This window comes from Perna viridis, chromosome 9, assembly GCF_037379345.1.
Source record: "Perna viridis isolate PV_CMFRI_1.1 ecotype Kerala chromosome 9, ASM3737934v1, whole genome shotgun sequence".
Classification (NCBI taxonomy): domain Eukaryota; kingdom Metazoa; phylum Mollusca; class Bivalvia; order Mytilida; family Mytilidae; genus Perna; species Perna viridis.
Genome location: NC_142453.1, coordinates 25,642,139 through 25,659,419, shown reverse-complemented (window position 1 = coordinate 25,659,419; position 17,281 = coordinate 25,642,139). Strand labels below are relative to the sequence as shown.

The following is a 17,281-nucleotide window of genomic DNA, read 5'->3' as shown; positions in this document are numbered from 1 at the left end:
ATAAAAAGTAACACATGCCTTGACTAACATCCGAGGCCACACACTAGATGTTGTCATAATACGTGATAACTCGAGTATCTTGTCGGGAGAACCATCAATTGAAGATCCACATCACTATGACAATCATGGAAACTCAGCGTGTGATCACCTGGCTCTTCATTCTCAACTTCAGATCACAAGACCACCGAATAAAACGAAGCCTGTGTCGTTTCGCAAGTATCGAGATGTTGTAAAATCAAATCTAATTGAGGACATACAATCTAAATCATAATTAGAAAATCTAGTTGCATCGGTTGATATATTAGTGGATTCATATAATTCTGGTCTTAAAGCCATCATTGACGACCACGCTTCGATTACAACAAAAGATATAAGAGTTCGTCCCAACACCGAATGGTACAACGATGAACTTAGAACAGCGAAATCAAACCGACACAAATCTGAACGTCTCATGAGGAAAACCAGTTTAACAATACCTCGTCAAATATATAAAGAACAGAGTATACAAACAAACAAACTTCTTCTTAAATTAATGTAAGCGAGATTATCATTCAAACAAGATCGAGGAAATTGGAAAAGATCAAAAAGAACTTTACAAACTTACAAACCATCTATTGGAAAATAAGCGAGAAACGATCCTTCCATCGCACACGAGTGAAAAAGACTTGGCAAATAAATTTGGAGAATTCTTTCTTGGAAAAATTGAAACTATCCGTAAAGAACTTGGTGAGAAAAAAAAACTGATGATGATGTCCTTCGAGCTGACATCGAATTTACAGGCGAAACACTAACTTCGTTTTCACCGACGTCATGGGAAGAAATTCGTAAGATCACACTCTCTGCTCCAAGTAAATCATGCGAATTAGACCCGATGCCAACTTTCTTAATTAAGCCATGTTTAGATGCGTTGCTTCCGACCATCACAAGCAAAGTGATTAAATCGCTATCCGACGCAATCTTTCCATCAACATTTAAAAGGGCTATAGTACGACCACTGCTGAAAAAAAACCGGATCTAGAAAAAGAGGTGTTAAAAAACTTTCGACCTGTTTCAAACCTACCTTTCATATCGAAAGTTGTGGAGAAGGTAGTTATATCTCAAATTGAGCGTCATGTGGAATCAAACAACCTAAACGATCGACTACAATCAGCTTATAGAGCTTATCATTCAACCGAGACCGCCCTCATACGGGTCCATCATGACATAACAACTGCTTTGGACAACAACTGTTGTACAGTTCTTCTAATGCTCGATTTATCTGCAGCTTTTGACGTTATTGATCACGACATTCTATTCAAAAGACTTGAATTTGCATATGGTTTCTCTTGCAGTGCTCTTGCAGTGCTCTTGCAGTGCTCTTGCATGGATTCGCACTTGCGAAGTGTTGCTCTTACTTATCTAATAGAACTCAATGTGTAGCCGTTGGTAATGTTCTCTCTGGTGATATGACACTTCAATTTGGTGTTTCTCAAGGCTCAGTATTGGGGCCTAAATTTTACTGCATGTTTGCCAAACCGGTGGGCGAGATTTGCAGTCGTCACAACATGCCGTATCAGGATATGCTGAGACGTTTCGTACGTTGTTGGTGTCACATTCGATTGAAACGGGGTTGGTTACGAAAACCGAAATATTGTTATTAGAATGTGGACTTATCAAAGGCAATACAGGTATTAAAATGTTTGAAAATGGTTGTTGTTTGAGGATTACAATCATAAATCTTTGAAAGATGCCGTTCATTGTGGAGGGAAAGCATTATTCGATCACAGGAACGTCCATTTTCATATGTTGACGGGTAACATTAAAAATGCTTGCCTCCCATTTCACCAATATATCTAAGTTGTTTCTTGGCGTACTTTGATAAAACAAACTTTGGAGAGAGCAGTTTGTGCCGCAGACGATGTCATATTTTTCATGACGTAATGATAAGATCAAAGCGTATTACAATATTACAAATATCTCCCCTTTGATGTGGACATAGCAAAAATGGAAAGAAATCGATTTGAAGACAAAATATTCGACATTTCTTTTAAAGTTATGGGAACAGCTTTTTTTAATCGGGACTTTTATTGACTATATTGACAATTTATTACATAACCCCAATGATAATTTATAATAAATGTTCAATCAGTCTTTTTGTCAAAAGCCTTTTTGTCCGTATTTCAAATATGTCACAAATCTTAATTTTTTCGACGTTGGCCATTGGCTACTTTCTTGCTTACGATTGTAAAATATAACAACGAATAATATTTTTACTTAAGTATATTCACGCTTAAAGGACTGTGTAAATATTAAGAATATCATGTTTATTCTAAAAAATAATGAGTTTTATTTTCCAATAGTAGATAAATACGCACGTATGTTGTGATGTCACGTTGTATTTTTCTCGACGTTTTCTGCACGTTGCGTGCTACCCAGTCTTTATCAAAAGCTTTTTTCGTTAGCTTTGAGTGAAATAATAACTATGAAATTTTGAATTTTACATGTATATATGATTCAGATAGTATATTCTAAAAATAATGGTACCTGGTTGAACATGTATCTAAGCGCACATTTTGTCTTTGTCTAACCAAAATGTCACAACATCTAAAATTTGTATATTTTATTTATTCACGCGTACACCATGCGAAATTCGAAGGAATATTTCAAAAAGGCAAATGATGTTGAGTCGATTTCTTCATATACTTAAAAATCCTCTTCTTAGGTTTTATCATATCATTTTTTTTTTTTTTTTGCTTAACAAATGTCACAAGGCGCATTTTTACGTTTCTATAGTAACGTCTGTTTTGCGACGTAAAAACTCTTTTCAGGTCAATTTTAAAAACAATAAAAAGTAAAAAGTATTGAAAAGTTACGATACTACATTAAATTCTTACGACTAATCAATGAATTTTTTTTCGATTTTAGCGGATCTGATAAAATAATGAAAAAAATGTTGAAAAGAAAACAGGAAAAATTTAAGAACCTCCCCCGCCCCCCTCACTTGCGCGCACTCCTGTCTGCTCATATGCAATGATGTCCTGGTGAAATCGGAATCAGCGTGCCTGCATGAAAGTATTTTGAAATGTGTAGACACGCGCTTGCACATCCGCTAGTGAATTATTGTAAAATCAACGTATTTCATGATCGTCTAATTTCCTCCTGACAATTATTTGAGCTATAAGATATAATAGGCTGTTCACACATTGCAGAAATATTTTTTTGATTTTTTTTTCAAAACGGACCAAAAACAAAACAAAATAAAATGATTTATTCTGGTGTGGCCTTTTTGACACCTTATAACTCGAAAACCGTAAGAGATATCCGAAATCCGATTGAAAAACGCCCCCCTGTAACTTGAAAACGGTCCAAAACACATAAAATCTGCTGTACATTTGTTTAGTCGAATTAAATAAAGAACACTTTAAAAATAGAATATTTAAAATCGAAAAAAACGATCTACATGGGTTTTAATAAAATACCCCTTTTGGTACCTTTTTCTAAAGCGACAGGAGCAACAAAGTCCAAATTAAATAGGAATCTTCTTAGTTGTTGGTAAAAGCATATCAACATTTCAGAACAATGCGTCAACCACTACTAAATTAGTGCGATGTCTTTCTGATATAAGTGCATGGATGAGCTCTAATTTACTTAAACTGAACAAAGACAAAACTGAACTTATCGTGTTCTCCCCGAAAAATCGTTTAACCAACTTGTCAGAATTGCGGCTTGCTTTCGATGGGGCTATACTGACTGACGTACCATGTGTTAAAAATCTCGGTGTCCTCTTTAACAATACATTGAGTATGGAAAATCAATCAAGTGCCATCAGCAGATCGTGTTTCTATCATATGCGTAATATTGGTCGTATCCGATGTCATATAACAGAGGACGCCTGTAAAACTTTAGTCTGTTCGTTAGTAACTTCTCGGCTGGATTACGGCAATGCTCTGTTGTATGGTGTTAATGCAGGGATTATAACGAAACTTCAGCGAATACAAAATACCGCTGCAAGACTAGTGACAAAAACGAAGAAGCATGAACATATCACACCAGTTCTTGTTGCTCTCCACTGACTTCCGATCGAGTTTCGTTGTCAGTACAAGATCTTAATGTATGTTTTCAAAGCTCTACATGAAAAAGCACCAACATATCTCCAAGAACTTTTATCTGTTTATAAACCTGTACGAACCTTGCGTTCTGAAAATAGCAACCTACTACAAGTGCCGAAAGTAAGAACTAAATCCTACGGAGAGAGACGTTTTGATAAATCTGCGGCCACTTTATGGAACAGCTTGCCCTCCAAACTACGAAATGTGAATTCCCTGGACGATTTTTAAAAAAAATTTCAAGACTATTATTTTTAAATTTGCTTTTTAGATAACATACATTTTATTCATTTTAATTTGAATCATTATTATTTTCAATTTTTAATTTTGTATGACAGTTTCCATATCATTTTATTAATGGCTTCTTGATCTTGATTCTTGCTTAAGATTCATTTTAATTGGTCTGTGTAAATATATAATATTAATTTTTTTTATGCATCAATAATATTATTTTTATCATTTTGTAAGTTGTGATATTTTATTTTGTACATTTTTGCATTCTTAATTTGTTATTTTAATTTATGTAAAGCGCTTAGAGTAATTGTATTATATAATGCGCTATATAAATGTTTGTAATAATAATAATAATAATAATAGTAATAATAATATATAGAACCCCAACCACATCTTATGGTAACTAGGATATGCACATTTAAATTTTCATTGAAAGAATAGACTTTTTTTATGAGTATGGCAAATGAATAATCTAGCCAAGGTTATGATGAAAATAAATAATCCAACTTACACCAAGCTGAAAATAAAATTTCTGACCTGAAAAAAAATTGCCAGCCCCCCTTAAGAATCTAACGATCCCCTTATAGTTTGTAAAACCACGCAAGTGGGTAAAACTTAACTAATTCTTAAACCATCATGGTTATTTATGACAACAGATAGGGCTTAATTTTCATGCATCCATACGATTGTTGTATATTGTACTGAGGACGCTTACCCTACCGGTGCACCTGTTCCATGCTCCCAGTTGTGATTGGAGTTCGAGTTGCTCATTTGCTTTTGTTACTTTGAACATGTATATATGATTTTAGTTACCTCAAGTTCTTTGTTATGTATGTCTGTTTTCCATGTCTGGTCTTTGTCCCTGGATTACATTCTTTTGATTACCGCAATAGCCTTGGTTCCCTTGAATATTCTTTAACTTAAACAATCATCAACACACCCATATTCAGCACTTAATTTGTAAGCAATTTGTTCACTGAAATTAAGATCAAAGCTAGACTTGAGCTGAAAATATAATCAAGGTCCCATCAATTCTTCAAACTATTGAAGTTTTCTGCTCAATCATAACTATAAAGCAGATTTTGGTTAGATCTCACCAGATTCTACTTTACAAAGCAACTAAATATATTATAGGAGGCTTTAGCGTTCATGAATTGTTTATTGTGCATTTAAACGCACGATACAAGCGTTTGTTTATTTTTGTACTTTGATTATTTCCTTGAATTCAACTGTTATTTTTATATTTTTTGCTATTATTAATTCATATATTTTCATTAATTCAATTTTCTATTTTCCCTTTCATCATTATTTGTTAATATTATTATTTTTCATCTTTCGTCTATCGTGCGTTTAAACGCACCTGGGAGCGTTCGTTTATCGTGGGTTTTGGTGAGCGCTTTGCGTGCGTTTAGGTATCGGGGAACCTAAGCGTCTCAAGGAGTGTATTGTGAATTATCATACCATCTATATAACATCATGGTAAACCATATATTTAGAACAGTGGATTAAATACTTGAAATAGTGGAATGCCCAGCTCTTGTTTATTATGGGGGTGACTTTTTTCTGGATTTGTATTATAATAGTTGAACAACGTGTCCCCAGTTGTTTACAGCACTGCAATTAATTTTTTCGGCATGAATTTTCGGTTATGTAAATCATAAATGTCTATTCAGTTTTTGAAAATGGGTCAACTTTGTAGCATCTTTTCAAGTACAACAACAACAAAACAATTTAACATACAGAATAACCAAAAAGGGAAACACGCGGTATATTTGCTAAACTCTTCTACAAATAGAATTCTAACAATAACATCATTATTCCTGGAGACTTAAATACATCTTTAGCACGAGATCAACCTACTCTTGACCCAGACAGCATTCCTACGTTGGACCAACGTTGGTTCAACGGAGTCATTTACGTTGGGCCAACGTAGGGTACCCAATGTTGGCACAACGTTGTAAGTGCAAAGAGAGCCAACGTTGGCCCTACGGAGGCAAACAACATAAAGCCAACATTGACCCAACCAATCCCCTATGTTGGCCCAACATATGCCCAAGGTTAACCCAACCATATGGTCAGACCATATGGTATTCCTTAAGATATTAGAACATAATTTTATTATGTATTTCCTGGTCATGTCGCAGACTGCTGATGCTGTACACTCCTTCAGAGTAATCGCTCACATTTCCCCTCACTTTATCATATAAATTCTTTACAGCAAGGATATATCATTGACAAGCTGTTTAAAACAAGAAAATCTATTATAAAATTAGCAGATACTACGAGCATTGGTATACTAATTTTTGAAAATTAGCATTTTTTTTTTTGCATTTAATAGACATATCATAATACCTGTCACTGTTTTGTGTTTGGGATGAATTTACATTGAAGATATGTATACATTTGTTCAAAACGAAAGACAACTTTTGTTTTGTAAAAGGTGTATTATGTTCTCAGTTACAAAGGTGTATAAGGGGAAGATAATCATGTACACTATTGTTATCATAAATTAGATTTGGTTATTCATAATATTTTTATTTGTGGTATTAAGTTCTAAATATTAAATGCAAATAGGGTCCGGGTGTCAAAAGAATAGGCCTGCAGCAGCGCTAAGCTTGTCCGTAAAAGGCGACTAAATAGTGCTCAGAAACCTTGCCGGGGGCTAGGCGCTCTGCCCACAGAGCAACTGGAATGTGTGTCCAAGGTGGTGGAATGGGGTATCCCTGGCATGCTACATGCTGGGGTTGTCAGGCTATAATACGGAAAACCTGACTGCAAACCATAGTGGTGCACCGTGTTGGGAAAGATGCCACGTTCCTCGCACGTTAAAGAACTCTGCTACGGTATTCTTCCAGAGTAGGAACCATTGCGCTCTGCCACAGGAGGCTAAATTGCCCGACCCTACCCATCCCTCCCTGTTTATAGTGGCAACAAAAATTGTCGATTCCATTATACTTGTGTCCCATCCCATTTTTCATTTCATCGTCATTTCATGTTCATTTTATCACCCATTTCATGTTCATCACCTGAATATAGCTGAAATATTGCTGTTCGGGCGTTAAACCCAACTATCAATCAATCTTAAATGCGAATACTTGTTGCATGAATATTAAACATGCTGTTAACAGAATTCGAGAAAAGAACCAAAAATACTTTTTTGAAAGAAGTAAAATTATATTAATAAATATATATATTTTGGTGTTTCAACGTTGGGCCAACGTTGGCCCAACTTAGTATCGCAGTTTAGATGCAACACAATACTTGCTTTCATATATACATCCGTATTTACTTTCTAGTTTTACTTTCTTGAGACCGACATACATTTTTGCATCAAGAATAATATTTTTTTTAACCTGTTTGTTACCAAAGTCGTTTCGACGTTGGTTCAAGGTTGGTTCAGTGTTGGTTCACTGTTGGCTCTGGGTTGGACAAATGTAGATAATGCAAATCATGTAATCATGGTTTTGATTTAAAAATCAAAATTTAACAACACTCTCACGCAGAATTCGCTTCTAAAACAAGTTTTTACAGAGAAACATAAAATGAAATGGTTGTTCAAATATAGTAGGGCCAATGTTGGACCAACGTAGAACCTTTTTATGATATGAAAGTATTTAAAATTTCAAAATGTCGTGTTGTCAAAAAATAAAAACCCATTTTGGTTAAAAATAAATCAAGAAGAAATAATTCCATAACTACGTACTACTACATTGGGCCAACGTTGTCTTACCAATGCCAACTAAAAGCCAACGATCCAACCATCAGCCAACACTGGCCCAACGGAGGCATGCTGTCTGGGGATTGACAGACCCACAGACCCATGCAGAATCAACAACTGCCCGTGCACTATATCAACCAAGCGACAATTAACAACATACATCAGAATAGCACAGAGAAAGTGAACAACTACAATGCACGGAACAACAACCACTCAATCGCAACATGACCAAGTGCATGCGATGACATGCTCAATAATTGCAACCATTAGCAGAAAGGACCATGAAGGAACACAACCTGCAGCCATCTAGTCACAGAAGGGTCAATGTTTTTTTCTTTAATGTTAATAAATTGATATGGTTGACATATAATTCTCCAGAACGACCAGCTCTGTTCGAAATTATTTTAAAAACACAAATATGGGGCGATACACCGTTGGGATGATTGAAATGTCTAGTCTTCCGATAGAGGGCGCTCTGTTACAACTTCCTTAGCGAGATGTACACATTCCTTTGACAGAATTGAAAAGTGTTTTTATTTGACTATTTTAATCAGAATGATGTTCAAAGTAAAGATTCTTGTTGTTGGACCGTGTGAAGTTAGTTATATGAATTTTATTTGAATGTAATGTGTGTATAAGTCTATTCTGGAGCCTAAGTATCTGCGTAATCTGCATCTGGACAGTAAAAAAATCATATTCATAGTCTGGTACATGTGATTCCACCATAAAATTTCCTAATGCCAATGGTAATAAATCTTGCTGTTGATTAAAAACACTACAGATGGTATTTGTTGACTAATACACAAATGTATATTCACCAATAATAATATGAGGAAGACATCAAGTATGAGCATAAAGTACTAACTTCTCTTTATTTTATAAGAAGTAGACTTCATGTCATTTATGTATCACTTTTTGCAAGTTTGATCAGGGTATTTTCATCATTTGGATCTGGCAACAAACATTCCAGACATTTGTAAAATTATCAGTCAAGCAGTTCCAGGTTCAACAAATAAAGCTGCTAGCTGTTCTAGGTCAGGGTTTTATCACAATCTCTTCCACCTGAAGTAGCATTTTTAAAAAAAAGTCTGAGTTGTATTTTTTTTTTTAACAGTAAATTTTACAATATATCTAATAATACTTGTTATCTCTCTTTAGAGTGGTAAAACAGTCCTTGCAAACTTTTTAGCAGATGCCACAGAAACATCAAGTGGGGAATATCACCCAACACAAGGCTGCAGGTATACTATTTTGTATCAACATGCCAACATAATATGATTTTAGGCTTGGACTAAAATGAACAAAGCTCTTTTTACTCAAATAACATTTAACTTTATTGATAATACACTGTTATATTGTTATATTGCTGATGCCTCGACCAATGAGAATATGCAAGACTTCCTATAACACGTGATGTGAATTTGTGCGTAAAGTTCAGAAAATTACACCCTAACAGCATGGGTCTCTTCGAAAATACTTCACTTCAAACAGAAAAACTTTGAGCCATTCGCGTTTTGACAGAGGATCTACACTGTTGCTATAACTTTCTAATGTTCTTTTCTCAAGTAATTTATTGAAGGCTTAAACATGTGTACCTTTGGAAAAAAACTACTATTTCAGTATTTATTTTCTTCTTATTAAATGTAAATCTTCCTGAAAGGAATCTATTTGTTGCATTTCGTTATTTTCTTGTCAACTTTTCATAGTACAAAAATTGAGATTGTATCATGATATTTGCTTTAAGGCCTTAAGCACAACTCTTTATCTGTTTATCTAACTTCACCTCACAGCGCAGACAAAACAGTTTTAATGTATCTACATGTATTTTTTTTTCTTGTAGGATATTAGAATTTGAAACAAATAATTTTAACAGTAGACAGAACATTGAGGTTGAATTATGGGATGTCAGTGGCGATAAAAGGTATAAGTACATGTACATGTACATGTATGTCCTCAGAATTTTTTGTAATGTACATTTACTATTGAGATTATATAAAAAAAATCATATCATGATACATACATTTAATTTTGGTTGTACATGTATAGAGTCTGACAACAAAGTTGGAAATTATAGCCCGCCCGAGACTGCCTGTTTCAACAGCCTGGTGGTCGGGGTATTTTTACAGATGATTGGAATTACCCTTTTCTATTTTTGTAATGAGTTCTTGGTATTACCTCATTCATAATGGAACTTAAGAACCAAACTGATCAAGTAATGTTAAATTATCACATGTTTTGACTCAGTCTCTGCAGGGAACATGGTAAACCCTTGTGTGTGTCAAATCAAATCCCATTGGCTGATTTTTTATTTAATCAACCAATAGCGATCGCTCTTATAAAACAAAAAGGGATAAAATGAATTTGTTTTTTGTTAAATTTGTAAAAGTTGTGTCTTCACTTGTATGTGAACCTACGTCGGTAGGTCATTTCTACCGGAATGAGAACCTTTCTACAGTTCTACCGTGGGAACAGAAAATATACCGCTTTCTGAACTGTCAAAAAATATCTAGAAACACTGGTATTCAAACTCCATAATTCATGTTCCAATCTCATCCCTTTAATTATTTAATGAGCCAAAAAATTGACAAAAGGTGTTAATTGCTGTCTAAACAGGTCAAGAAATGTTTTATTACAAATAAATATTCTCTGTGGAGCAATCAGCTGATCAGTGTTATTGATGATGATTGGCAATTAGAAAAAATGGATCCCGATTGAACACATCTACATTTCATGTACAGCCAACCATTTCCTTTATAAGAGATAGCCAATCTCTTTTAGTGATGTTATATTCACTAATTTGCATATCATTAAGTGTCAAATTGGTTGGCAAATAAACAACTAAATAAACAATTTACAACTTCATGATTAGAATCCCAATTTTCAAAACTTTATAACTTTGTTATTTTATGTGCAATTTTTGTTCTGTAAAATATTTCATTTAGATAAAATAATTCATATTATGTATGTGAATTTATAACTATTTTACTTGAAAAAATAAATTTGTAGTGATATTTATATGTAAACCTCTATTTTTGTATAAAATTATTATTAAAATCTTATGTACATATAGTCTAATTACTAAATATTTATTTAAAAATTCCATGTATAAAAAGAATTTTATTTGCAATGTTGGGAACCAAAAGATTTTTTCAATTGTCTTTAAAAATGAAAAAGTTATGATGATTTAAAACTGATACCCTATGCCACTCAATGGGTTTTTTGCCAACAAAACCAAATCATAGGTAAGTGATGACATCACAAAGAACTCTCCTATAGATTAATTTAATTTGTTAATTACTGTCAATTTAACAGTCTAAATTTTGTAGAGCCACGTGTGTTAACAAATTTTGAAATTACCATTCTTGATTCAAAATGTCAGTTACCTCCCTTATAATTCTTTTTTTACATTTTCTGTAATTTCAACAGTACAGTATATCTGCCAGGTTTTGTTTGCAATAAGTAAAGAAAATAATACTCCTTTATAATTGTGATGGTTTTGGAAATTTGGTGTCAGCATTATTGAATATGTGCTACATTTTCCCAAATATTTAACCTCATGGTATGCAGTTAGTGAAAAAAAAAGGCTTTCACTTAAATTTTCTATGGACATGGTTATGCTTAAGATTGTGAAAACATTTGGCTAACAAAGACTGTGCATTATTTTGAAAGTAACTTGTGACAATCAATACTCAGCACAGTATGTAACAACACAACCTTCAGGTATGAGGATGTCCATAAATATTACACATAAATGACTTGTTTTGCTAGAAGAGAAAAAAAACACTGATTAAAAATCCCCAGTTTTCTAACCGAATCTCTAACTGAAAAATGACTATCCTGCAGTTTTGAAGGAACCACTTTATCAAATGTAATAGTCTTTACAACATTATTTTTAACTTCCCTCCCCAAAAAAAGTGACTATGATCCAAAGGAAAAGAATAAATTGTATGATCAATCTTAGCCAAAATGATTAATTGTTCCAAGCTTTAAAACAGTTTCAAATGGTTAAGTTGCGACGACTCGCATGGAAAGTTATATTGTCAGCTATGCCGTTCAGCTGTCTGGAGATGAGTCTGAGGATAATTATTGACAGTGACTGAGTTTAAGTAAAGTCACAATAAATGAAATCAAAATTTAATTTTTATTTACTTAAAGCAGAACTTTTCTGATTGCATGCTGAATTACGTTGTAGACCAAAAAACCAACCGCTAAAAATGAAATGCTCTTTAAAGTCACCAGTAGCGTCTCAATTATACATGCACTTGTTGTGGTGTGTTTTCATCAAGTGACAAACCATAAGTCATACATAGTACAGACATCTTTAGGTTTATCAAATTTTACTTTTTTTGTCATGCTAAAATTTTAAACATCAATATACATTAGAATCTGAAAGGAATTTTGTTACATAAATTTTCAGGGATGGTAAATTTTAATCAGGACAGGTAACTTTTTGATGTAGTAAGCCCTGTAGTCTGGTAAATATTTTTTATGAGTTTCCTACCCTGCTGACAATAAGTGTATTGACTTATGAACAAATGACTTATGAAATGAAAACCTGTCTGATTTACCTATTCATTTTAGATTTGAGTCATGCTGGCCTGCTATGGCAAAAGATGCAAATGGAGTTTTATTTGTATATAATCCAGACCAGGGAAGTCATGGCCAAGAACTACAAAAATGGTATTGCTTTATTTCTTTCAAAAACTGAATAAGTAATAGAGAAAATGTTAAATTTAATCAAATAAGCCATTGAGACCCCAAAGCATTGAAAAATTGTAATTTCAAATGGGTCTGCTGTTAGCCAAAATTTGCAGGAAAATCATCAATGAAGAATCCCTAGTGTGTATGAATTAGAGGAAATGTTTATGAAGAATTACTTATCATAATTTGATAGAATATCTTTTTAATGTTTGTGTTAAATATAAAAAAGAAAAATGAAAAACAGTATTGAAGTAAACAGCAATGTACATTTTGAATACACAGTCAATTTTTAAATAATTAAATACTAAGTAGAACATTTTGACATGGGACCTATTAATATTGTGTCACATGCTGAATGCAGCACTATCTAAAAATCCTGGGGAGAACACTGAATAGAATAGTGAAAATGAATTTCTTTGTAAAAGACTAGTAATGGCATAAAAGATCTTTAAAGGAGAGTATTCAACCGAAAATTAAGGAGGTAGACCTGGGCTAAGGGACACAAGTCTTAAAAATCATTTGAACGTTTATATTCAGCAATTTTTACATCAATCTTATGTAAGCATCTAATTAACCTGGACTCATTTTATTCTGCTTCAAACAAAAGCTTGAGAGGCTTTGGTGAAATTGAATATGATGTAATCATATCACTGATTTCATGAGATATGTCCCTTACCCTAGGTCTACCTCCTTAAAAAGCTGTAAAATCAGATTGACATCCTAATCATCCTAAGTATCAGTCAAAATTAGTTGGTTTATAGTACATACTACTTCCTTAAATCAGAATGGTACTAATATGGAACCACAATGTCAAGACTCTAAGACAGAACAAGACATCCTAAACAGGAAGCTAATATGAGCATTGTCCATCAACTAACAAGGTTCTATTAATAACCTTGAATTTTGGCCAGATGCCCAAATTTTTTTTAAAAATCATCATTTTTATATGACCAAAAGTCTGGTCGTATATTTGTTTCGTGCTCTCATGGTTGTCTGTGTCATCGGCAGAGCTGTCCAACTACATGTAATAGTAATACTCAAATTATCACACGAAAACTAAGTATCTAGGGACAATGACGACAATAGCGCCATGCCAATATACAACTACTATCTGAATCTTATTTGTGGTCATATAATAAGTTGTTGAATGATTGTCCACTTGTAGTTCAACTAGGTCAGAGTGGTGTGGTTACAATGTTTTCTATAACACTTTATGTTCAACTAGGTCAGAGTGGTGTGGTTATAATGTTTTCTATAACACTTGGTGTTCAACTAGGTCAGAGTGGTGTGGTTACAATGTTTTCTATAACACTTTATGTTCAACTAGGTCAGAGTGGTGTGGTTATAATGTTTTCTATAACACTTGTAATTCATTAATCATGATTCATGGCATGGTCTGTATCAGTCTCTTGCTCTAAGGTAACTTATATGCTTTATAACATATAAATACTATACATTTTTGTAATTTTCAATTACATCAATTTTAATTTTCAAGCATCATTTTAGCTATAATTGGCTTTTTGATCACCAATATCAATTAAAATGAAAATTTCCTTTATTTTTGGAAACTTGGCACACAGCCAATTTTTACATAAGGTTTTATGAGTGACTATTTACTACTTCTATGACTATAAATATGAAAAATTTACATAAAAGTTTGTCACATCACACTACAAAGCAACCATAAATAACTAAGTATGGCAGTGTAACAAGTTAAGTGAGGCTCAACATGTGCAAGATCATGTAGGCATAAAACGAAGAGTTGATTTTATTTGGCTGGCCTTATATATTTTATCCCGAATCTCAGATGACACTACGATTCTGACTCTAGTGCCAAGTTTAGGGGTATTTTTATAATACATTTAATTTAAAGTTGTCTGCTCTCTCATGTTTGTCTCTTCTTGGTATGTAATTTTTTGAGATTTCTGAATATTTGAAATGACTGTTTTTATTTTATTCTAAATTTAATTACATCTAATCCCTTCATTTTTAGAATAAAGATTCAAGTGTGTACTTGTACCTGTAAATTATAATACAGTAGACTTTACGGGTTAAGGGTATTTTTCTTTTTTGGATAAATATTTTGTAGTAGACTTGACTTACCACATTTTAGTTAGGGTTTTAAACATTTTAGTCATAAAAATTGAGCAGGCAGAATCAATTTTATTAGCAGAGTTATCTTTTCCTTATAGTAGTCTTGTAAATGCTTAGTTGACAAATTCAGCTGACAGATACTGTTTGATGTTTTTAATTTTTTCCAAGAGTTTTGTTTTGTCTTTTGTTTTATGTTTTTTTTTGTGTGTGTGTGTGTGTGTTTTTGTTTGTTTTGGATTCATTTTGTTTTGGTCATAGGGTTTCACTGTAAAAAGGGGAATCACGTGATTCAAGGAAGCTGTTTTTTGGGTAGGTTTTTGCATTATAATTAATAATTTTACATAAGATACTTGCTATGATGAAAGACCATGCAGTTCTGTATATGGTTAATAATTCTGTATCTGCCAATGCTCTTTGATTACATTTTACGGTGTACCGGTTATATGTTCAGCTTTATATCTTTGCATTAGACTAAGTTTATTTTTCTTATCAGGCATGAGTTTTTTGTACAAAATCAAGGACTAAAAGATTCACAGTGTGCTGTATTCGCTCACCACAAACCAGGGGCTTCAGAAAGAGAAAGAGCTGAGCTGTGTATGTATTCTTTTGTATACATGTAAAATTTGCATGCATGATTTTCAAATCAATGATAAAATATCAAATGCATATGAAAGCTAAAAATATGTTGGAGTCACGTAAAACCTGCGTCATTTAGTTTAGCTATTACAGTGAACATTTCATAGAATTGACGTGGATTTAATGTCTCATTTTTTCTGTATCATGCATTCATGCATGTATGGCTGAAGTAGGTCAAATTTCTCAATAATTAGAAAGTTATTTTGTTGTTGTTCAAAGTGGGAAAAATGAATGATGTCTTTGAAAAACCTTAACAACAAAAAGCTATTTAACAAGATGACTGCACAATCAAATTTCGCAAGAAGCATAAGGTAGTGTGTAAAGCTGAGGGGATGAAAAAAGAGGAACGCTAGAGGAAAACACTTCTTAGCCCCCAAAGAAAAACATTTTATTTTGTTTTTAATTATTTAAATACAACACTATTGTTGACATTTTTGAATACCATGATGCAATTAATGAAATATCACCACTCTAATTTTAGTATAATATTACTATTTAGAATTAACTGTATTTCCTATATTATGCATTGCAAATTTGGAACAAATCTAGGCTGGATAACTCAATGAAATATTTCCCATGCATTCTACAGCTACTCCAACAAAGAGTAGAGAAAATGGTGACAATTTTAATTCAACAAATTTAAAAAGGTTGTCTAGTGCATGGAAGGGATCGGTATGCATAGTATAGTCTTAAATTTAAGGACTTTGCCTGGTCTTTATAAATACTTGAACTTACAAATCCTAACACACATCAGCTTTTTCTCCATTTTACTTACAGCTGGATCATTCAGTAATTTAAACATAGTTCCTACCAATATTGATGAGGATGGAGAGGCTGTTAGAGACAATTTTAACAAGTTTTTGTCAGGTTTACAAGGCATTATGTCGACAAATAGGGACCAAGAAGAACTCAGTATCATGAACCAACGGTGACAATAATTATCTATTCTGTCTTTATGTGTTATAATAAAAATGAAATTAATTCATTCTTTATGTTTGTCTAAGTTTCATCCATTGAAAGGACGTTACGTGGGAAATTGGAGTAATAACATTAAAATTAGTTTATTATTGATCCAATTTTGATAGCATTTTATACGTTTCATGTGTATATCATATGAAGATCCTTTTTACATACTAATTCATTCAATAGATGATTGTCAACATTACAGACAATAAAATAAAATCACATGAAATTTAAAGAAGCACTCCAGGTAAGAATCATGCAAAATGTGATCCATGGTTGGAAAGCCTACAATATTTTTATTTTTGATACTTTGTTTAAAATATTACAGTAAACAGGAAGTAATGTGGCTTTTTCCCTTGTTCTTAGTAGATAAAAACTATATAGTATGTGTTGTAAAATTTAAAATTAGGGGAGATAACTTTGTAAATGTCACTGAAATGTAATAGATACTATGTGATTTTCAATGTTGATTATTTCCCAAGAACAGACAGATTGGAATGAATAATTATGCATATTATCATATAGACCATTAATACTATTTTTGACTAGGTGAAAGTAGTCTTTCCCCCTCCCCTCCCCCAGGTGGGGGGTTATCTGAAAATTGACGGGGTGTTCTGGTTCTTCATCATACCCAGTTTCAGACAATTAAGCTGAAAATGCAACCCTGTTTGTCAGAACATAACCAGTACCTCTTATATAGTGTCTGCCCACGGGGATTAGTACCCAGGTTATAATACTAGTACATGTATTAGTAAACATAAGGACTTTATTCCTTTAGATCTCCCTATGTGTCTTCTAAAGCTAAACTCTAGCTTACTGATATTTGCAAAATTTATATGATAGATATTTT

The 17,281-nt window shown here is 33.1% G+C and overlaps 1 protein-coding gene across 2 annotated transcripts; it reads left to right on the top strand.

Annotated features, from left to right (window-relative positions):
• Window positions 1-8,507: 8,507 nt before the first annotated feature.
• Window positions 8,508-16,449, top strand: LOC148607507 (intraflagellar transport protein 22 homolog). Of its 2 annotated transcripts, none has more exons than XM_088545397.1 (6): window positions 8,508-8,634; window positions 9,196-9,278; window positions 9,878-9,958; window positions 12,619-12,717; window positions 15,326-15,426; window positions 16,246-16,449. In XM_088545397.1, the coding sequence occupies exons 1-6, from the start codon at window positions 8,593-8,595 to the stop codon at window positions 16,398-16,400; spliced, it is 561 nt and encodes a 186-aa protein (XP_088401523.1). In that variant the 5' UTR covers window positions 8,508-8,592; the 3' UTR covers window positions 16,401-16,449. The 2 variants fall into 2 exon arrangements, with proteins under 2 accessions (XP_088401523.1, XP_088401524.1); XM_088545398.1 differs by lacking the exon at window positions 8,508-8,634 and adding an exon at window positions 8,648-8,783.
• Window positions 16,450-17,281: the final 832 nt, after the last annotated feature.